Source organism: Camponotus floridanus, unplaced genomic scaffold, assembly GCF_003227725.1.
Source record: "Camponotus floridanus strain SB8 unplaced genomic scaffold, Cflo_v7.5 scaffold169, whole genome shotgun sequence".
Taxonomy (NCBI): domain Eukaryota; kingdom Metazoa; phylum Arthropoda; class Insecta; order Hymenoptera; family Formicidae; genus Camponotus; species Camponotus floridanus.
The window spans coordinates 132944-156697 of record NW_020229291.1 but is presented as its reverse complement, the minus strand read 5'-3'; the positions used below and the strand labels follow the sequence as shown (position 1 = coordinate 156697).

The 23754-nt window shown below is 30.5% G+C and overlaps 1 protein-coding gene and 1 long non-coding RNA gene across 6 annotated transcripts; one reads left to right on the top strand and one right to left on the bottom strand.

Annotated features, from left to right (window-relative positions):
* Positions 1-396: 396 nt before the first annotated feature.
* On the bottom strand, positions 397-20347 carry LOC105254223 (activated Cdc42 kinase-like). Of its 5 annotated transcripts, XM_020028427.2 has the most exons (9): positions 20004-20347; positions 18510-18643; positions 17439-17531; positions 15040-16623; positions 13433-13672; positions 13209-13345; positions 12585-12815; positions 2381-2988; positions 397-1498 (listed from the first exon to the last, which is right to left on the bottom strand). In XM_020028427.2, the coding sequence occupies exons 2-9, from the start codon at positions 18511-18513 to the stop codon at positions 601-603; spliced, it is 3795 nt and encodes a 1264-aa protein (XP_019883986.1). In that variant the 5' UTR covers positions 18514-18643; positions 20004-20347; the 3' UTR covers positions 397-600. The 5 variants fall into 5 exon arrangements, with proteins under 5 accessions (XP_019883986.1, XP_011261057.1, XP_011261058.1 ...); XM_011262755.3 differs by lacking the exons at positions 397-1498; positions 2381-2988 and adding an exon at positions 7859-10113; XM_011262756.3 differs by lacking the exons at positions 397-1498; positions 2381-2988 and adding an exon at positions 7859-10113 and having other exon boundaries at positions 13224-13345.
* A 1315-nt stretch (positions 20348-21662) lies between these two features.
* Positions 21663-23414, top strand: LOC105254226. Its single transcript, XR_889432.2, has 3 exons — positions 21663-21731; positions 22106-22163; positions 23143-23414. It is a non-coding gene; the product is annotated as an uncharacterized LOC105254226 (long non-coding RNA).
* The last annotated feature ends 340 nt before the right edge of the window (positions 23415-23754 follow it).

Genomic DNA, 23754 nt, shown 5'->3' with positions numbered 1-23754 from the left:
GTCAATCAAATATTAGCGATAGAAAAAAGATATTATAATTTATATATCAATAATATAAATTATAATATATGTTATTATGACTTGTATAAAATAAATATTAGTAATTAAAGGACAAAGAACTTTTTAAAATTAATATTATCAATATTAATATTATCAATATTAATTATTATATAAAAACTATTATAATTTATATATTAATAATATAAATTATAATATATTTTATTATGACTTGTATAAAATAAATATTAGTAATTGAAGAACAAAGAGCTTTTTAAAATTAATATTATCAATATTAATTATTATATAAAAACTATTATAATTTATATATTAATAATATAAATTATAATATATTTTATTATGACTTGCATAAAATAAATATTAGTAATTGAAGGACAAAGAGCTTTTCAAAATTAATACCAGCTTAGAAATATATATTTTTTAATTGCAAGATAAAAGAGAAGCTATTTCGAGGAGAAGAAGAGTTTTCAATATTTAAAATAGAATGAGATAAAAATCAGCTTCTGAAGGTATAATCTCAAAACTGTTTAATCAATCCTCATCGCATCCCTTATTGCTTTTTACCATAATTGCTCGGAATCTCTAAACCGCGGCGGTATCTTCCGTGCTTCTCAAAAGCGCGGCCGCTTTAACGACGTCGCCGCCGCACTGGTTCAGCATCACTTTGCAGTCTTCGAGACCGACGAAATTGTTTTCCTTCTTCAGAAGCCCCTGAAGCCGCTCCAGCTTGATCGCCGCCAAAACGTCCCATTCGGTAACGTTCAACGCGGCGATGCAGGATTCCGGGGTCGACTGCTCGTGCAGCACCTTCATCATGATCCGCACCTCGTCAGACTGCTCCCCGTTGTGGGGTCCACGCGTTCGTCGCGTGTTCGGTCCATCGCAGGCGAACTCTAACAAATCCTCGCAAGAGACGTGATCCGACTGACGCGACAGGTCACTCACGTGACTCGGTGTCTTTTCGGACAAGAGGTAGACCTTCGAGATAAGACTCGAGTGGAAATCGTCGTTCGAGCTAATGTATATCAATGGCTCCTCGCGTTGAACAGGTGGAAACTTCTCCTCCGCGTATGCGTGATTCGTTTGTGATGCGTAGTTTAATAAAGCGGATTGATGCATCACAGGAAGCTGCGTCCCACCTGGCAAGGGATCCATCTTATTCCAATCTTTCGGTTTCGCAGAATTAGTCGGATCTGCCTCCACGCTCTCTTGTATTTTCGACGTGGAGTTTTTCGTCGATTTCGACTCGGCGCTAGCCTTCTTGCGTAAGTTGTCGATCAATGAATTATTCGACTGCTCGTTGTTCGTTTCCGAAATACCTTGATGCAGGTCCGACGCGTCGCTGCAGTCGATTAAATTGTCCGAGAATTCCAACAAGTCTTCCGAGATCACGCTGCATCGTCGGAATCGATTCTCTTCGGTGGGCAAAGAATCCAGCGCGGCCAGCTCAAAGTCTATGCGTTGCTCGAACTCTTCTGGCCTAAAAGTTTCGAGTATTCGAGTTACATGTCATGTATCCTAGATGAATGATTCAATCCCATAGTTTAAACCACTACTTCATTTTTGACACATCAATATGCTACGTTTCTTTCGTTCAAATCAAATATCAGATCATGTATCAGATAGCACACATGTCCAAAAGACATCTAAAAAACGACTTAAAGATGTCTTAAAGTCTTCTAGACATCTTTAAGATATCTTTTGGCCTTTTTGTGCTGTCTGGAATACATTATAACACCAGCATACAAAGTGGACCAGACTGGATACAGTCGAATATCTCGTATAGAATGCATTTTAGAATAAAATGCTTTATACAAAAGTTGTAAGGATTAAAAAGATGTATTTAACTGTAATATCCATTTGACATTGAATGGCGTCGCCAAGGTCAGGGCGAAGTCAACTTGAATTTTTTTAATGGAATCCCCTATTCTTCATTGCATATTCTTGTAGCTTACCTCGAGAGCTTTCTAAAACACTATAATTAAGTTAGTTTTCATTAAGTACTTTTCGAATTATGAGGCTTCAAAATCATTTCTTAATTTTACATAAACCGTAAAATATCTTGCAAAATATTCATAACCCGTAAAATATCTTGTAAAATATTCATAAAATAGTGTTTCAGAAAGCTCTCGAGATGAGCTACAAGAATATACAATGAAAAATAGGGGGTTCCATTAAAAAAATTCAAGTTGACCTCGCCCTGACCTTGGGGACGCCAATCCTTACAACCTTTGTCTAAAGCATTTTGTTCTAAAATGCATTCTATACGAGATATTCGACTGTATCCAGACTTTTGGTCCACCCTGTATGTTATAATTCTTTGAAGGATGCAAAACTTGTATTATTTTTCAGAGAGACCCACCCATTGATAGACTCTTCTAGAGAATAATTATCCTGCAACGAGGTCCCGGCAACCGGCGAGTTGACACTTTGTAACGTGAAATGGCCATCCACTTGATCCTCCACAGGCGACGTGGCCACTGCCATTTTAGCCAGCGTTCTGGTGACACCGCCCCCAGGTATGATCAGGGGATGCTTCCTCTGATGTCGGGGCAAGCTGGACTTGGGCTGAAGTGTCTTGGAGCGATCTCTGGGTGGCAAAGGTATCGGGTTCTCGTCGACGTTACTTTGATTCTGATTGTTCTCTATCTCCAAGGTGGAGTGATGCCTCTCGAGGATGCGAGATTGCGGCAGGGACAGACCTGTGTGAAGCGGAGGAGACACTCGAACCTTGGGCAGAGTCTTGGCGCCGCTGTGATGCATCTCGACGTGGAAGGTGTGCTCGCTGGACGCGTCCTCGGACGACATGGGGTGAGTCAGAGTGGCATGCTTGTTTCCACGAATTCTGGGCCTCACTATGGGTAATCCAGAGCGTAGCATGCGCAACGGGTTCGTGTCTCCTGGGCTCTCCATCGTCGGCGTCTCCACCAAGCTGTTGTACACTTCCTTGGCTTCATCCGACAGAGTAGCCTGAACATGTCGCGGGAGGGGATAGATACGAGGAGAGAAGAAATAAAATTAAACAAAAATAAGAGAATCGACGGAAACTATGGATATGGAAAATGCTAAAGAAACTCTCTCTTTCTCTTTCTCTCTCTCGCATGCACGCACATCTTTACCCTTCCTCTATCTTTCAGTCTCTCTTTCTCTCTCTTTGCGTCTGTGATATCGTGTACCAACTACCTCGGATAAGACTCAACTGTTAAGAGCTCAGAGGTAATACTTGACACTCGTTGGAGTCTTAAGTGCGATAAAAAATTACATTTAATTACATTCTCTTACACATAACTTATTCCAAGATTCTCAAACTTTTTTCTATTTCAAAAAAGCAAGGGGCTGTTCTTTTAAAAAAATTATTATGAAAAAGTAAAAGAAAAAAAGAAAATTCTATTTTCTCTAATCAAAAATAAATTATAAATTAAATACATAAATTATTAAATTATAAATAATCTTATTAAATTGTTAATATAATAAAAATGTATAAAATATAATAAAATTATATAATAAATAATTAATATAATAAAAATAAATTATAAATTAAATACATAAATCATTAAATTATAAATAATCTTATTAAATTGTTAATATAATAAAAATGTATAAAATATAATAAAATTATATAATAAATAATTAATATAATAAAAATATATAAAATTGTTAATATAAACCTTGCATTATATATACATATATTTATAAGTATTCAAAATGGAACATAATTGTTTGAAATTAATATGAAATAAACAAATATACAACTTATTTTTTTAGTTTACACAATATTATAAATCAAGCACAGAAATTTCTTGCTTCCAAGATCTAATGCTATCTTAGTTAATCAAAAAAAAAACTTAGTTACTTGTACGATATTGTCTTAAATTTTTATTTTTAAAGATAAATTATAACAAATCTTCATCTTTATTTTAAAATAAATCAAAACGATTCTGAATTATCTTGATTTTTCAAATTAATATAAAATATAAAATAAAATAATATAAATAAATAAATAAAAATAAATAAATAAAATAATATAAAACAATATAAAATAAAAATATATTCAAATACAGTAAATATAGTCAAATTTCTGCATTACTTGTTTTATTTTTTTGCAAAATATTTCTAAATTAAGTGGTCAAACTTTAGAGACATATATTCTATTTATAATGAATGAAAAAAATCATATGAACACGAGGATCTGAAAATGATTTCTTCAAGTTTTGATGGTTTTTTTTCACTTTTATGTAGATATAAAATGCTTTTATAGTTTTACCACTTTTGTAGAAATACCCTGCTCATTTTCCTTCACCATTTTTTTTCCTTTTACTCCTTTTCTGCTACTTCACACTTGCCACTTGATTATATATATGCATATTTAGAATAATAATACACACAACATTGTATTATTATTACACACACGATATTTTGAGTCTACATGACGTTAAATAACAAATGTAAAGCAATAGAAGAGTAATATAAACTAAAATGGTTAACAAATTCTATACACAAATGAATACAGAAATGCGACTATATTACTTTTAAACCCATTATAATTCTTAGACATCCAATAATTCAAAAAAGTGAAAATAATATTTTAACTATATATTGTCAGTTTCATAAAAAAGATATTTTTAAAATATAAAAAAATTTGATTATCTTCTTCTTTTTTATCTTTCGTTTTATTTCCATTTAAGTCTAAATAAAGCTTAATAAAACACGTAGCTTATTGATGATATCTTATATGTATTTCAGTTTGAGAATTCCGCTTTCTGTATTCCAAAAGATTGCAATTATTCAAAAATATGTAAATATAAATGTGTGTATAAAATGTACAAATTTTATTGGTGTAAAAACTAATGGCAGTCAACCGATTTACACACTATAACTTTGTATCAATTCTTCAAATACAATTGCTAGAAACGTGTAAAGGCATCCAAAGTATTCCAGTATATGTTAATATTATTCAATTTAATGATTAACACGACATGCAATCATGCATATGTGAAATGCAGGGCCGGGAATATTTAAATGAAAGTAATTCATTACCGTTACTCGCTGGAGATTTAAAAAAAAAGTAAATTTTATATGAAACATACACATATAAAATTTACATGTAACAAACAAATTTTATATCAAAATACAACTGATATAATTTTGATATTGATATTAAAATATGAAATAAATATAGGATAATTTTAAATATTAATTTTCCCATCAGATAATTTTAAATATTAATTTTCACATGAGAAAAAAGTGTTCTTTTTTTCTCGTGTGAAAATTAATATTTTTTTAAAACCCTATAAAGAGAGTATTTCCTTGATTCTTTTTCTTCTAATATATTCATTATTATAAATTATTAAAAAAAAAGAAAATATACCGTTTTGACAGCATTTATAAATAACGCATTTCTTCCCAACCCTGGTAAAATGTTGCTTCAGACAATATCGCACGCACACACGCACACACGTACATATTTATTAATTAACTATTGCATATATTAACTATCAGTGTTTGCTGATACCTAGAAAAAATTATCTAGATAATCATCTAGATAAAGAAATGGATCATCTTTATCTTTAACTAGATAAAGAAATACAAAGTATCTTTATCTTTATCTTAGATGAAAAATATGTCATCTTATTTAAAAATTGTCTAAGATGACGTTTTCATTATGCAAAAAATTTTTCCAGGCAAGCTTCTAAAAATCTATCTAAAATATCTAAAATATATTTTTTATATTATTATTATTAATAATTAATAAATATATTATAAATATATTATAAATATAAATTAATAAATAAATATTTGTCATATCATTTATATACCTTTTTGCTATTATTTCTTTATAATATTAAATATTCTTTAGGAAAAGAGAAAGAATATGTGTTTATGATTTTAATATCCCATTTATAATCTGCGTCACATTTTTTATAAATATTTATAGCCTTCTAAAATAAACAAAAATATCTAGATAATTATTATATTAGATTATCGCAATAATTATCTCATCTTTCATCTAGATAAAATAAAAGCAAAATCATCTTTATCTCATCTAAGATACATTTACAGATTTTTATCTTTATCTTTATCTGGATAATTTTGAAATTATCTACAGCAAACACTGTTAACTATGCATATATATGTTTATATGCTTTTATATGTATGTATGTGCGTGTTTGTGTACATATGTATGCATGTATATGCGTGTGTGTGCGCGCGTTGCGTATGCGGGTCTTTTGTAGGTCTCTAATGTCTATGGGAAAATTATCCTTTTAACGGCATTCTCAATTTTTTTAGGTCAAAGCATGAATGAATGTGCTTTTCATTTTTTTAAATTCTTAAACAACATAAATGTTTATTTTACGAACCCTGATCGTTTTTATTTTAAAAATTAATCGTTTTTAATTTTAAAAATTTTATTTTCTCTTTTATTTTCTATTTTGCTTTTTTATCTTCCTGCTATCACTTCTCATTCCGGGAATTAAAATTGAAAAGACCTACAAAAAACCGTATCAGACTTTTATAAAAACCATATCAAAATACGGGGAATCTGTATTCTAAAAGATCCTCTATTCTTAGTTTCTAACAATAGCTGTCTTTTTTTTCTTCAAACTAAGATTTTCCTTTTGCACCGCTCTCTTTTCTCACTTATACGATAACATGAAGGAGAAAAGGAATGAAAAACAGAACGCGCAACATTTTCATTCTATACTTGTGTCATTGGAATAAGAATGAGAATTGAAGATGAAAATTGTAGAATAGGGAGAAAATATCTTCAAGTCTCCTGATAACTTTAAAATAGAAAAAAAATCAATTATAAATCTTACACACTCTCTGCATTGATACGTTGGAGGAATGTATTTTAAACTGAATAAAATAATTATTGTATATACAGGGTGGACCAAAAGTCTAGATACAGTCGAATATCTTGTATAGAATGCATTTTAGAACAAAATGCTTTAGACAAAGATTGTAAGGATTAAAAAGATGTATTTAACTGTAATATCCATTTGACATTGAGTGGCGTCTCCAAGGTCAGGGCGAGGTCAACTTGAATTTTTTTAATGGAACCCCCTATTTTTCATTGCATATTCTTGTAGCTAATCTCGAGAGCTTTCTAAAACACTATAATTAAGTTAGTTTTCATTAAGTACTTTTCGAATTATGAGGCTTCAAAATCATTTCTTAATTTTACATAAACCGTAAAATATATCTTGTAAAATATTCATTTTTCGATTATGTTACCTTAATACTTTTATGTACAAAATAATGAGAGGAATCAATTGGTGTAAAGAAAACACATAGTTACTTTTAAGAAAAAATATTTAATTGATAATTGTAAATTACTAATTATTTTTTCTTAAAAGTAACTATGTGTTTTCTTTACACCAATTGATTCCTCTCATTATTTTGTACATAAAAGTATTCAGGTAAAATAATCGAAAAATGAATATTTTACAAGATATTTTACGGTTTATGTAAAATTAAGAAATGACTTCAAGCCTTACAACTCAAAAAGTACTTGTGGGAAAAATAATTTATTATAGTGTTTTGGAAAGCTCTCGAGATAATCTACAAGAATATGCAATGAAACATAGGGGATTCCATTTAAAAAATTCAAGTTGACCTTGCTCTGACCTTGGCGACGCCACTCAATGTCAAATGGATATTACAATTAAATACATCTTTTTAATCCTTACAACTTTTGTCCAAGGCATTTTGTTCTAAAATGCATTCTATACGAGATATTCGACTGTATCCAGACTTTTGGTATTCACCCTGTATATTATCTAAAAAGAAACTATAATAATTTAAAAAAAAATCAATCTAGTTTAACCATCAGATTTTTTGTATATAAGTTAATATAACTAGCATGCATTTGTAACATAACAATTTTTCCAGCCACTCTGCGAAATTGTCGAGGCTCGATACATGAAAAAGCTGCATCCGAATTGATCGAGGCCGAAGTCATAAATTTGTCCTTCAACTTTAAGGAGCTGGAGAGGGAGGAAACGTCAGAACGTCATTCGTGAACTCTGGGTACTCGGAGCTGGTGTCCGAGTCGAAGTCAGAATTGCTGGTGAACGTCAAGCTCGAGCTGGGCGCGCTTTCCGGCCAGGAGAGCAGATTGTTCTTGGAGGAGAACGGTGGCGACAGCGAGTTTAGGAAGCTCGTTGACGGCGGCGGCGACTTCCCGCAAAGCTCAACCGTGGAGAACCCCTTCGCGGAATCCGGATGCAAAAACGGGGCCTTGTACTTGAAATTTAAGCGCAGATTGTGCGGAACCTTCTTGTGTCTACGTTTGTAACGCAGGCGGCTTCTGATGTCCATCTCCGAGTGCGAGACCGAGTCCGAGTCCTCGCTGGAGTCGTTTCTGGGATGGAAGGACCTGCGTACGTTCTTCACCGGTTTTCTATTTTCCGATAAGGACGATGTCCTGTGTCGATAGACGTTGACAGAGCCGGGAACCTTTTCCTGTTTGGGCAGTTCCTTTCTGACGGGCTCATTCTGATACAATTTCGGCGGCTCCAGAATGTGTTGAGGCATCGTGGGACTTGGCAGGTTCGTTTTTTGCATCAAGCCCAGCTTCGCGTTGATCGGTGCTTGATTTTGAAGCGGTATGTTCAGATCCAGATGTTTGGGCTTCTGAATTGGGATATTTAGACTTCGCAATGGCGAGTGAGACGTCGACAGGTCCAGGTTTCTCATGTTGGAGGCGAGAGACCTCGACGAGGCTGTCTCCAGGTTCCTCGAGTTTTGCGCGATGTTCTTACCCAACTGTATCATATTCTGGGTCAATTTGCCCAAGCCCAAGTTCAAGCCCTGGCTCTTCTTGGAATCCAAGTAGTTCTTCACGCTCTCCAAGCCAGAGACTTCCCGTTGGTACTTCTCTGCCAAGAGTTTGCTGTTCAGTTCTACTTGACTGGCTTCGGCGTCGGATTTTCGCCTGAGACGCTGGAAATTCACTCGCAAACTCTCGGAACTGCTGTAGATGGGGGATTCCTTCTTCTCGGATTCGGCGATAAATAAAGGGTTGTTGGATATCACAAACGGAAAGCCCTCGTGGCCATTTTGATTCTGTTCAATCTTACGGAAGCTTTGTATATTTATTTTTACCGCCTCTATGTTGCCCCTGGGACTATCCGAACCGTCCGTTTTCGCGCTTGTCTTAATATTGTCCGACGAACCGTACATCGTACTCGCATCTTGGTTCGTGTTCCTAGGCATGAAGGGCATCTTCGCATTTCTAGACTTGGGAAAGTCAATCTTCTTGAATTCCGTGATGTTCATCTTCGTGGACTCGGTGAAGGCAATGGGTATCTTCGGCCGGGTCCCGAGATCGAGGTTCTTCTTATCTTTAACCCCATCGAATTTCTTGGGCTTATTGCGAGGGGACTCCAAGTTGGCCATTTTTTCCTTCAAGAAGTTCTCATCCGACCATGTATCGAGGTGCGTGATATTATTCTTGAGTTGCAGCTCGCAGTTGTTCAGTTTGCTCTGTAACTGGGCTTGATTTAATCTACCTCCAACCGAAGAGCCCTGCTCCAGAGCATTCGAATAATAGGCAGGCCTATTGGGCTGTTCCAGATTATTAAGCTTATCATACTTATCCAATTTCTCTTCCACAAAATGCGCCTTTTCGTTGGCGCACTCTAGAATACCCTCATCATCGCAGTATTTGGGTTGCTCGAAATAACGTTCGACGTAGCTGGTGGACACTCTTTTGATCTCGCACGGTAAATCGTAGGTCGACGAGTTGTCCATGTTGAAGATCTTACCATTCTGATGGCGAATATTCGATTTGGCTTCGAGATCAGCCGCGCTCTCGCAATTCAAGTGATTCCTTTTATTCTCCTTCTTTAAGAACTCGGTGGATTTCACTAAATTTTGCCTCGTTATCTGATTATCCAGTATGTGCGTATCCAAATCAATGTCCATGTACGAGGCCCAGGCGCTCGGTTTCGTTAAAAGTTCCCTCGATTTCGCGAAACAAAATTCTGCCGAGGCTTTATCCCACAAGGGAAGCTTCAGGGTCGACGGTGCACCGAAGGATTCTATGCTAGATACCGTAGACGAAAGCGATTGCAGGCTCGAACACAGCCACTTTTCGCACAATTCGAAAACGACATGCAGGGAAATAAGTGAAAAATGACAAAGATATTTTAAGTGCATGCATAATATACAGAAAGACATGCACAAATATATAAAGTTTTGCAGTTGGCAAAAATATTTGGGGTTTGCATTTATCGGCAAAAATAAAGAAAATATGATTGTGATGCAATAAAAAAAAACAGGTTAAATTATACAGGTTAAATTATAACAGGTTAAATTATACATAACCAAAGTATACAGGTTAAATTATACATAATCAAAGTATACAGAAACCAATAAGAAGTAATGAGAGGGGAAAAGGATAAGAGAAAAATCGAGATTAGTTATGTTATAAGTAAATAAGCTAACTAGATTAAGAAACTTAAAATACAATGGATAAACTTCAAAGTAAATTTATAGTTTTGATTTTACCTATTTTTTTATCTTATGTGACAGCAGGAATTAACTTTGTTCCATAACAGTATTAAAATGGTTTTAAATAATATTCAAATATGTATGTGCAATGTACATACAGGGTGTCGCAAAAGTCCCGGACCAGTCGAATATTTCATAAACTATGCACTTTAGAAAGAAATGTTTCAGACAAAAGTTGTATGGCTTGAAGAGGGCCATCAGATAGTGGCAATGATTTGACATGGGAGAGTCATTTGAAAGTCACGTGAAGATCATCGTCAATTTCTTAAACGGAACATCCTACTTTTTATTAAATATTCTGGTAGCTCACGTCGAGAGCTTTCCAAAACACTATAATTAAGTTAGTTTTCATTAAGTACTTTCCGAATTATGAGGCTTGAAATTTTTTAATTTTACATAAACCGTAAAATATCTTGTAAAATATTCATTTTTCGATTATCTTACCTTAATACTTTTATGTACAAAATAATGAGAGGAATCAATTGGTGTAAAGAAAAAACATAGTTGTTTTTAAGAAAAAAATATGTAATTTGCAATTAATAATTACATATTTTTTTTAAAACAACTATGTGTTTTCTTTACACCAATTGATTCCTCTCATTATTTTGTACATAAAAGTATTAAGGTAAGATAATCGAAAAATAATTATTTCACTAGATATTTTATGGTTTATGCAAAATTAAGAAATGATTTCAAGCCTCATAACTTGAAAAGTACTCAATGAAGAAATACTTTATTATAGTGTTTTGGAAAGTTCTCGAGATAAGCTACACGAATATGTAATGAAAAATAGGGGGTTCCATTTAAGAAATTGAATGTGACCTTTACGTCACCTTCAAATGACTCTCCAAGGTCAAACCATTGCCACTATCTGATGGTCCTCTTCAAGCCATACAACTTTTGTCTGAAACATTTCTTTCTAAAGTGCATAGTTTATGAAATATTCGACCGGTCCGGGACTTTTGGGACACCCTGTATACCAGATATTCCGTAATTAATAGTATAAGAGAAAGAATCAGCAAAGAAGAAATAAATTAAAAATAAAGAATAAAATCTTTTCATATAAAATCTTGTTTTGGAAAAAATTAATTTAAAAATTTGAAAAATTAGTAACACTGACGTTTTTTTAAATCTAAAAAAAATACATTTTTAGTAAAACAATTTTAAAATCATTTAAGTTACACGGGACAGAAAGAATTAAATATAAAGTATTTGTAGACAATTTTTTTTTCAATAAAAAATTTTTACATATTTTAATAGTCACTGTCAAAATAAATTTTTTTAATATTATAAAGTTAGAGAAATTATTTTTTAGCTTAAAAACTCATAAAATATGCAATCAATATTCCAATTTTTAAAGTCAATTTTGTTAAAAATAAAACTTTGCATAAAAAAATTTTATTCTGATTTTTAACTGTATTTTTTATGTATTATTATTTTCTCCTTTGATTATACCATTAATTACGGAATAGTCTGTAGTGTATTATTCAATTTTATCGTATTCCTATCATATCCAAATCAAATTATCATAGTTACAGTACATGTCATCTCGTCATATTTATAAATATTTTAATTGTAAAGCAATTTCTTGCATAAATTTTATGTATTTAAATATGTAAAAAGTGTAATGATGTATGTATATAACATCTAATTGCTGCAGTATGTTAAATATTAATTAAAAAAACAAAGGAAGAGTTAAATCTGTAATATTAAATAACTTGGGGAAACAACTGTAATCGAGAATGCAAAGATAAATGTAGAAAATATGTAAAATCGTATTAATAATTTAGAAACTTTTTGCATTATTTGTTGCTTCATTTTTATTGCAATATTTATATACGTCAATATATTATTAATCCATACTCTAGAAATACCAAGTAATTTTGCAGAATTTTTAATAATTATTATATAAATCATAATAAAAATTAGAATGTTAAGTAAGAATGTAAAGACTTTGACATTTTTCTTGTCTTCCTTTGTTGTAGATTTTTTGATCTGTTTAACTTTTTAATATATTTCTGGAATAAAACAAAAGCCGTTTTATGTACCTGTATGTCAGGTATACTGGCAGCTTCTTCGGAAAAATGTCGTCTATCTGGTTTAGGACTGTATTGATGTGGCAACTTAAAAGAGAATTTTCTGCGTCTTGAAGGACTGGCAGGTGTACGGGGAGACTCCGGTGGATGTTCAAGATCTGTCATGGAACGTGCTGTCAATTCCTGTGCCATAGCAATGGCTGAGTAGAGAGTTTTCTGATCGGCAGCTGAGATAGGTTTCACCTAGATACAAGAGAAATGTTTACTCTCTCCGTCATATCAACGGTAGGTCAACATTTCTGTGCAATTCTCTCTCTAAAGAAAAATATACATATTGCTACTGTCTTACTTAAACATGAATATATATTTTAAAAGTTTATATTAAGTACAGATCAAGAAATCGAAACTTCATTATACTGCATTAAACTTGAATTATTGCTTCTGCATAAGAATTTTACATCAAATTTCAATTTCTTTTGCCTTAATAACATATTGTATAAATATAAATAAAAATAATATCTAAAGATAGCAAATAATAAATAAAGAACAAGTAACACTGAATAATAATAATAAATATATTGTTAAATATAATGAATAAATTATATAATAATAAAAAATAATAAAAGATTACTGTACATTTATTGGACTCACGGTGGCTTGTTTCTTCTTGCTAGATTGTTTCGCTTGAATTTCCCGCAATTCGTTTCTCACGTTACTTGATTCATGTTCAGTGGGTAAAGGAAGACCAGGTGGTGGAGGAGGAGGAGAAGAACCTAGAAAAAAAAACAATCATATATCAGAAACATTATCTATACATCTTATTGTAAAAAATAGAATATTTATTTTCCAATTTCTTTTACCTAATGATCTGAACATTTGATCCATTTCTGCCAAAAGACTTGGACCAAAGTCAAAATTCAACGTTTTATCAAATCTTAACGGACTTTCTTGATTTTCCTCGTCACTGATTTCATGATATTCATGATCAGCTTCAAGAACATCAGTGTTACTGCCTGTATTAGACGTTATGGATTGCTTCTTTGCATTGCTTTCTGTATTCACTTGACATATGTCCAAACTCACATCAGACCATAAATTCTCTATATAAACATATAAGATAATAGAGTCATAAAGTAGCGTAAAGATCAAATATGATTAATATTTAATTAATCTTTCTTCCATGTATAAAGTTTATTTCTATTAATTCTTAATCAAATTATACCTAATGAAATTATAAATTACATAAATAATATTGCATATTTATTAAATATTTATTTATATTAAATATTATTTTATTTTAAATAATATAATATTATTCATATACAGGGTGTATCAGACCACCCGTGCCAGCCGAATATCTCAAAAACCGAGAACGGCAGACAAAAATGTTTCCTACAAAAGTTGTAGGTTTTCGAATAACGCATTACATAGTAATATTAGTATGATCTTGAATAGCGTTGTCAAGGTCGTGTAAAGATCACCTTCAATTTCTTAAATGGAATCCCTCATTTTTCATTACATATCCTTGTAACTTATTTCGAGAGCTTTCCAAAACACTATAATAAAATATTTTTCCATGAAGTACTTTTCGAGTTACGAGGCTTGAAATCATTTCTTAATTTTACATAAACCGTAAAATATCTTGTAAAATATTCATTTTTCGATTATCTTACCTTGATATTTTTATGTACAAAATAATGAGAGAAATCAGTTGGTGTAAAGAAAACATACAGTTGTTTTTAAGAAAAAATATGGAATTGTTAATTGCAAATTACATATTTTTTCTCAAAAACAACTGTATGTTTTCTTTACACCAATTGATTCCTCTCATTATTTTGTACATAAAAGTATTAAGGTAAGATAATCGAAAAATGAATATTTTACAAGATATATTACGTTTTATGTAAAATTAAGAAATGATTTCAAGCCTCATAATTCGAAAAGTACTTCATGGAAAAATAATTTATTATAGTGTTTTGGAAAGCTCTCGAGGTAAGCTACAAGAATATGCAATGAAAAATAGGATGTTCCATTTAAAAAAAATGCACTTCCGATCTGAATCGCCTATTTCCGGCCGGAACTAGAAGTTGAAATTATCATCATTCGATAGAGTGCACCCGATTTATAAAGAAAATGTTTTTACTTTTTTTAAATAACCACTTCTCTAGTTTTTAAATGACTGGTACGGGTGGTCTGAAACACCCTGTATATTAAATATTTATTAAATGAAGTGATAATTGTAAACAATTTTGCATATTCATTAAATAAATTCATGCATACACATATGCAAAATTAAGTAATTTAATAAAATAATTTAATAAAATATATAAGAAATATATAAAATATTAATTTTATTATATATAAAATTATTATTTTATTAACTTTATTATATATAAAGTATATAATAAAATAATAAAGTAATTTAATAAAATAATAAGAAGATTTATTATAACAGAAAATAGAATACCGTGTTTGTTTTGAGCCTCTTGCTGCATATTCCTACTATCTCTCGCTGATTCTCTATTTGTATCGACACTTCTAGCATCCTGATTTAAACTTTGAGAATTATCAGTTGCGTCTTCCTGCGGTTTATATGGTGTCACAACTTGACGAGGTAGATGCGGATACTTTCCACCTAGAAAGCTAATGTCACCAAAGTACGCTCCGTCCAAACCCACATGACCGGTATGCTTGAGATCGCCCTGCGGCGAGGATATCATGTCCGTACGGATTTTTCTACGCTGCGAGGAAAAAGCATTCTTGCCATCTCCCCGCGTAAATTCGCCGGGCTTATTGCTAGGTAGATTGGAACCGAGGTACGCGATCGTATGTGCCGGATTAAAGAATCCCGTTTTGCCGTTATTCAAAACACCCTTCCACAAGATATTGCTACTGCCTTTATCCAAGACTGTAATTATGTCGTTTTGCCTGTAAGCGAGCTGATTCGGCTCAGTATTATCCTGGACCGCTTGAACTTGTTCCGGCTTTAGATCAGGCAACAGATTGATCAATTCGGAAAACTTGGGTCTTTTCAGAGCCTCGTGTTGCCAACATTGTTGCATGAGAGAAAAGTAGTCCTTTGGACAGCACTCGGGTTGCTCGAGCCTCTGAAAATTCGGCTCGTCTATCGCTTCGAGAATCTGATGGCCGGTCAGCGCTGCCCAGGGTTGAAATCCGTAACTGAAGATCTCCCACAGAGTAACCCCGTACGCCCAAACGTCGCTCGCCGACGTGAATTTCAGATAGGATATGCATTCAGGTGCGCACCACGCGATGGGTAGCTTCAAATTCACGTTGAAATTCGTCTGATAATAATCCTTGCCGACCCCTAGGGCGCGCGACAACCCGAAATCCGATATCTTGACTTTATTCTTCGAGAATACAAGGATGTTTCTGGCAGCCAGGTCACGATGTATCAGTCTTTTCGCCTCCAAATATTGCATCCCGTCAGCAATCTGCACGGCGAAGTCGCACAACGACAAAACCGGGAAACTGGCGCGCAAACTGGGCTCCTTCAGGCACTCCAGCAATGAACGTAACGGCGCCAGTTCTGTTACCAGCATCAACGAATTTGTGTCGAGCACGACGCCGTACAGCCGCACGATATGTTCGTGATCGATCGCGTGCATTATCGCGGCCTCCTTTAGAAATTCTATAGGATTATTCTGCATTCGTTCGCGGGACAGGCATTTGATTGCCACCTGTATCCTTTCTCCGTCGTTTGTCCAGACACCCTGCTGCACGACCCCGAATTCTCCAGTGCCCAATTCTTTATTCACAATAATCGCATCGGCTGGGATCATGTGTTTATTGGGCACGCGTACCGACGGTCTGTCCTGTCTCTCTTCCGGCAACATGCTTAGCGCACCGGGAGTCTGTTCCTCGCGCTTTGGTAGAAGCATTTTCTTGAATTTCGACAGGTAATTTTGAGGAAAATGCTTCTGGAAGTATTTTTTTAGACGCCGCATTTCCGGCTTGCTCATCCCTATCGCGTTCAGATCTTCTTCCGTTACATACTTCAATTGTGCTGTGGTCTGCACCTTCAAATCTCCTGGAAAAAAGCCTCTCTTTTAATTTTATAATTATTTTTATAAATTATATTTATAAATATAAATAATATATTAAATAAATATATTTATAAATATTATATTTATATTTATAAATTATATAAAAACAATTAATATAAAAACAATTTTAAAAATGTAATAATTTAATAGAAATTCTTTTGCAGATTTTAAAAGTGCACAAATAGCACAATTATATAATTATTTCTTTCCACTAGATAGAAAAGGAGCAAATTAATTAAACAAATAATATTCTTTTTTAATCTTTCTTTTATAATATTTTTCTTAATATTAAATTCTTAATATTAATATTATTATTTTTATAAATTATATTTATAAATATAAATAATATATTAAATAAATATATTTATAAATATTATATTTATAAATATAAATAATATATTAAATAAATATATAATTATATTTATAAATATCATTTATAAATATAAATAATATTTATAAATTATATAAAAACAATAAATATAGAAACAATTTTAAAAATGTAATAATTTAACAGAAATTCTTTTGCAGATTTTAAAAGTGCACAAATAGCACATAATTATATAATTATTTCTTTCCACTAGATAGAAAAGAAACAAATTAATTAAACAAATGATATTCTTTTTTAATCTTTCTTTTATAATATTTTTCTTAATATTAAATTTTAATTAGAAATTTAATTGAAACATTAAGAAATTATACATCAAAGATATTTAATTAGACATTAAAATATTAATTAATATGTCTTAGAATATTATTTAAAAAAAGTATAACAAGATATGACTGAAATAAATAAAATTACCTCGAATTCCAGGGTAATATTGCTGTAACTCAGCTTCCATAAGGAACTCGTAAAGACCAGGTCCATTGTTGCGAGACATTTCTACTTGTGTATCTAGAATCAAATTAAATTTACAATTAATATCTATAAAAGAAACATTATTGATAATCATTCACAATAGTTAGATTAACCTTTTATGAAATTACTAGACATATTATAAAAGAGTATTATAGGTAACAATGTTTGAAATAAAAGATACTAATATTTCTCAAATACGAACAATTGTTTATTGATTAGTTATTATTAGAAAATGAAATTGATTCACAATAATATCATTTTAAGGAGATTATTCAACTGCATCATGCTTAAGAGTTTGGAAAGTATAAAATAAAAATTTTTAAATCAAAGAAAAAAGATTTTAAATTACAAATCACTTAAATTCTTTCAAATTCATAAAAATTATAATTTCACTACTTTAACATAAAGCGCAATTGTAAACCTAATATCTAATGTTAATGAAATTGAATATTATCTTTAAAATTCTACATAATAATTTAGACTCTTTTGTTATTTTAATATTTCATAGATACTGCCTTTTTGAAAAATTCTTTTATATACCATTCTGACTTAATATAAAAATGATGACTTTCATATATTTAGTCATATTCATGATTTTCAATTGTTGTAATTTATATATTTTCATATAATTTACATATTTCTAAAATGCAACAAAAAGAACGATTAAAAAAATGATAAAATTAATAAATTTGTCTGAAGAAAATATAAATTTGTGGAATTCATATTATCAATACTAAACAAATCCAGATATAAAAGTAAAATTTTTATTTCTTTAATGCTTTACAAATGTAATTCAAAAAAAGTTGCACAATTTGAAATCAGGAATTTTTATACACATTCATTATCTATGACTTTCAATTATTACAATTGCACTGTATTATATAATTATAACAGAAAAAAAGAAAAAAATTGCAATTAATATCTATTTTTTAATACCAATTACATCAGTGCAATCTGTCCTAAATTGAAATCATAATCTGACATTACAAACATATAACTCTACAATTTTCTCACCCATTCTACGCTATCGTAGAGAGATATAAGGTGACTTCTCGTCTCCTTGAAATACGACCAACTGCTGCTTTAGTTCTATCCTATCAGGACATGATCACATTCGTTTTGGTTTCCTTTTCAGTGCATCATTTTGCCTTGAATAATTTACATTGTACATTTATTACATGATTTCTTGTATATGAGATATTTATAACATAAATCTCAGATTAATCTTTTATCCCAGGAACAAAAATTTTTATTTAAAATAAAATCTTAATTTATATTTCTGTATCATCATAAATAAAAATAAATAAAATAGAAAATGTATATAAAATTATGGTAATCACTTATATGGAAAAAAAAATTTTCTCATCATTAAATTTGCTTTTATGCATACATCTATATTTATAAACAAACTTTTTAAAATTGTTAAAATTTTCTACATTTTTTTTAAATTTCTACATTATTTTAACTATTTCTGTATTTTACTTGATGGTATTAATTCGTGGGAAAAAATAAAGTTAGAATTAGGTCAGGTCAAAGCGTGTTAAAATTAAATCTACCATGTATCTTGTTAATGATAAAAAAGTTTTGCTTTTCTAAACTGCTTTCTCCATACTTGTTATTTTTTCTTATTCTCCACAAAGTACTAATATAGTACAATTTTTTTAGTATAATTTATTTTATCTTGAAAAGTATAATCAAATGTAATTTAAAGCAAATCTAGTCGCTGAGTTACATAATGTACATATCGCCATATTCAATTTAGCTTTTCTAAAATATTTAATTTGAAATAATTTCTTAATAGTCTCTTAATATTTCAAAAAAATTTTAAAAAAAAAAAATAAAATGAATAAGATAATAAAGAAATATTATTAATTGTATTATTAGTTTAAAAAACTGATAGATCAATTTGGACTATATTTTCAAAAGAATAAAAACGCTATTATTGTATTTAATAATAAAAAAATTATAAATATAATAAAATTAATATTAAAAATTACAAATATAATAAAATTAATATTAAAAATTATAAATATAATTTTTACAGACACAGAAATCAGTTCTTTCTTTCTCCCATTTCTTTTAATAATCCCAAAGTATTTTAATTACTTTGAAAAAAAAATATAAAAAACAATTGAATAGAATGATTGAAGATAATATTTATCAAATATAAATATTCGAATACATGGAATATATCTTTAAATATTCATAAATCAACAATAAACTCTGCGCAAAAATTTTATTTCGCGGAAAGATTTTCAAAATTTTGCTAATCGTATATCCATATTATCGCATTTTTATTGAAATAAAAAAAAAGTATATTCGCGAAAAGTGGAAAATACGAAAGAAAATCACACATTATAGATAAACAGAAAACAAAGAAGCGTACGTAAAAAAAAATTTTTCAAACTTTGCGCCCAAGAAGAGGAAGAGAGAAAAAAATAATATGTCAGAGAATACTCGAAAAATGTTGAGAGATATATTAATATCATTTTTATAAAAGGTGCACACCTCTCGCCGATCCGTTGACAGGACTCTGAAATCACGGAGCCTCTCGATCTCCCCCTCGTCTTTTTTTCGCATCAAAATGATGGGCACAGCAGCTGTCCCTTTTTCCCCGCCCAAGTCTCCTGTTTCTTTCTCTTCCCCCTTTAACGAGCTTATCCCGCTGTACCTTCAAGCCTCACATTTTCCCACGCGAGTTCACGTCGTTCGCTAAATCACGCCCAAGTCGCTTGTCCGCGCATCACAAGAACTTACGGGGCTCTTTAGTCGCGACTCGCATGTTTGCGTCCACCGAAGAAGATATCACCATTCTCACTGTTCATCTCGAACATCACAAACGTAACGTGAGACGAGAAAGACCTTTGGACTGATATTCATAGTTCGTTCTTATATTCAAGATCATTTTAGGGCTGACGCACAATGAGCGAGATAAAGCCAGTATCGGATGATGTTTTAGTCCCGATGTACAATTTAAGTCCTGAGCCTTAGCCCGGGTCCACAATAGGTAATTTAAGCCCTAAGCCTTAAGAAATTGACCAATCACAGTCAAGTATGAAGAGAATATCTGACTGTGATTGGTCAATTTCTTAAGGCTTAGGGCTTAAATTACCTATTGTAGACCCGGGCTTAAGAAATTGACCAATCACAGTCGAGTATTCTCTTCATACTCGATTGTGATTGGTCAATCTCTTAAGGCCCGTCTACAATGGCAGTATCAGTAGGTCGTAGCAGTTGTAAACGAAATGAACTAAATCCATTTCCTACGGCTACGATGTATGTTCTACGGCGAACGCGCAATCAGAATTAAAAACGCAGAATTCTTCCGTGACTGCGTATGCGCAACCGCCGTAGAACTCACGAAAACCGTAGGAAATGGATGTGGTTCATTTCGCTTACAACTGCTACGACCTACTGATACTGTCATTGTAGACGGGCCTTTAAGGCTTAAGAAATTGACTAATCACAGTCGAGTATTTTCTTACATAATGTACATATCGTCATATTCAATTTAGCTTTTCTCAAATATTTAATTTGAAATAATCTCTTAATATTTCAAAAATTTTTTAAATTTTAGAAAATTATAAAAATCAAATAAAATGAATAAAATAATTAGAGAAATGTTATTAATTGTATTATTAGTTTAAAAAACTAATAGATCAATTTGGACTATATTTTCAAAAGAATAAAAATGCTATTATTGTATTTAATAATAAAAAATTATAAATATAATAAAATTAATATTAGAAATTATAAATATAATTTTTATAGACACAGAAATCAGTTCTTTTTTTCTCTCATTTCTTTTAATAATCCCGAAGTATTTTAATTACTTTGAAAAAAATATAAAAAAACAATTGAATAGAATGATTGAAGATAACATTCAAATATAAATATTCCAATACATGATATGTATCTTTAAATATTCATAAATCAACAATAAACTCTGCACAAATTTTATTTCGCGGAAAGATTTTCTTCACTCTTCATACTTCTCTTAAGGCTTAAGAAATTGACCAATCACAGTCGAGTATTCTCTTCATACTTGACTGTGATTGATCAATCTCTTAAGGCTTAAATTATCTATTGTAGACCCGGCCTAAAGGCGCCATTGGCAGATATATTTGTATAGCAACGCCATTTTAAATACGTAATTTCCGGTACTTTCGTCCTCGTTTCCGACTTGTTCCTTCGTGCCACGTTTTCACCATCTACGAGATATCGTTTTAATCAAAGGTAATCATCCTTTTTCTCTTATTAATTCGATATTTTTTCAAATATTAAACAAGATTTAAGGATATTTTCCTATATATTTTATAATAATATTGCTCATATTAACAGTTCGGTAGGATAAAATATTTCAGAAAATCTAAGGTTACATTAATAGAAAGTTGTGCGCACAAAATGTACATATATATCGTTTCTTACTCTTTGTTACGTAATATTCTCTTTATATTGTAATTCTGAAGAAATTTATATCTGTATTTTGCAGGTTGTTTTTTGTGCATCTCATCCTGCGTCGACATATATATATCGTTTCTTACTCTTTTTCTTACGTAAAATTCTCTTTCTATTTTAATTTCAAAGAAATTTATATCTGTATTTTGCAGATTGTGTTTTGTGCATCTCATCCTGTATCGACATATACAGAGATATGGACAAAGCAAAGTAAGTATCTCAGTAAACTCTGTTATTAATATTATAACAAGCATATATATATATATATATATATATATATATATATATAATCATATGTAAAAATGACTCAACTAGCACAAATTAATTCTTTATTATTCAAACATACAAAGTTTCGATCATTTGGTTGTGGTCCTTTTCAAATATAAATTTCAATAAAGATGGTCGATATTGTAGATAAAGAATGCAAGAAACTAGCACATGTCAAAAAATATTAGTTAAATTTGAAAGATAGAAACGAGAGAAACTGAAAACATTGTATCAGAGTCAAGATTTGTTACATTACAGTAAAAGTTGAGTCATTTCTACATATGATTATTTATATCTTGAATTAATTATTAGTGAGTTTTTTAACATTGAGAATTTGATTTGGTTATATGTATATATTTATTTATTTATTTTATTTATTTATTTATTTATTTATTCATTTAAATATAACATGTAATATAACATGTTATATTGCAGTTATGAAGTAAATGTAATATATATATATATATATATATATATATATATATAAAAGTTAATTTTATATAAAATATAAATGATAATATGTTTCAAAAATTATTTTAATGAAAAGTATTTTGTACCTTAAAGTTTTTTTGACATAAATATATAATCATATATAATACATACATAATACATACATAATATTTAGACTGCATTTCGTTATTCACTGCCAGTACTGAAAATCTGTAGCATATGTGATGAAAATTATAGCTTTCTAGCAGTAAATATCAGAATGTAGCTTTAGTCATACATAAACTTGTATCACAAGAATATTAAAAAAAAAATGTATCATTTTCAAATATTTGCAAACCTTAAAAACAAAATTATTTTTTACTTCTTTATATATATTTTTTTTTATTTATTCATTAATTATATATATAAAGTATAATATATTATATTACAATAATTATTATATTAATTATTATATTAATATAATATATTACAGATCAATAGTATTGTTGGGAAAGCCTTCATGCATTTGCCAAGGTAGCTATTCATTCAGGAGTATTAATCTCATAAAATGGATAATGACGAGAATCGTGCAATTCACGGAGACATGAGACATCCAAATCAACGGTTGAAGGTAAGTATGCAGAAAATAATTTTCATTTTAAAAATAAAATATGCTCACATATTTTGTTTATACATGGAGTAAATTTTATATTAATATGTAATACAATTTTATATCACTTTTTACTATTTTTTGCATGATCAATGGACCATAACTTTATAGAATAAATTATAGTACAATAGTAAAATTTAAAACTAACACTTAACATATTTCATTATTTGCCGTAGTAAAAATTCGTAGGTGCTAAATTATAATCTTTATTATGTATTATTGTAAAACATTACAATACTAAATCTCAATTTTTACAACTTGCATAAATGTATTGTTTATTCTTTCTTTTATTACTTTTTTCTGGATTTTTCTCTTTTTGTTTTTTCATTAATTTTACTTAATAATTAGTAATATTTCATTCATTATTGAACGGATACAATAAATAATATACAATTTGATTTAATTTAATAAAAATATATTAAAGACAGATACAAA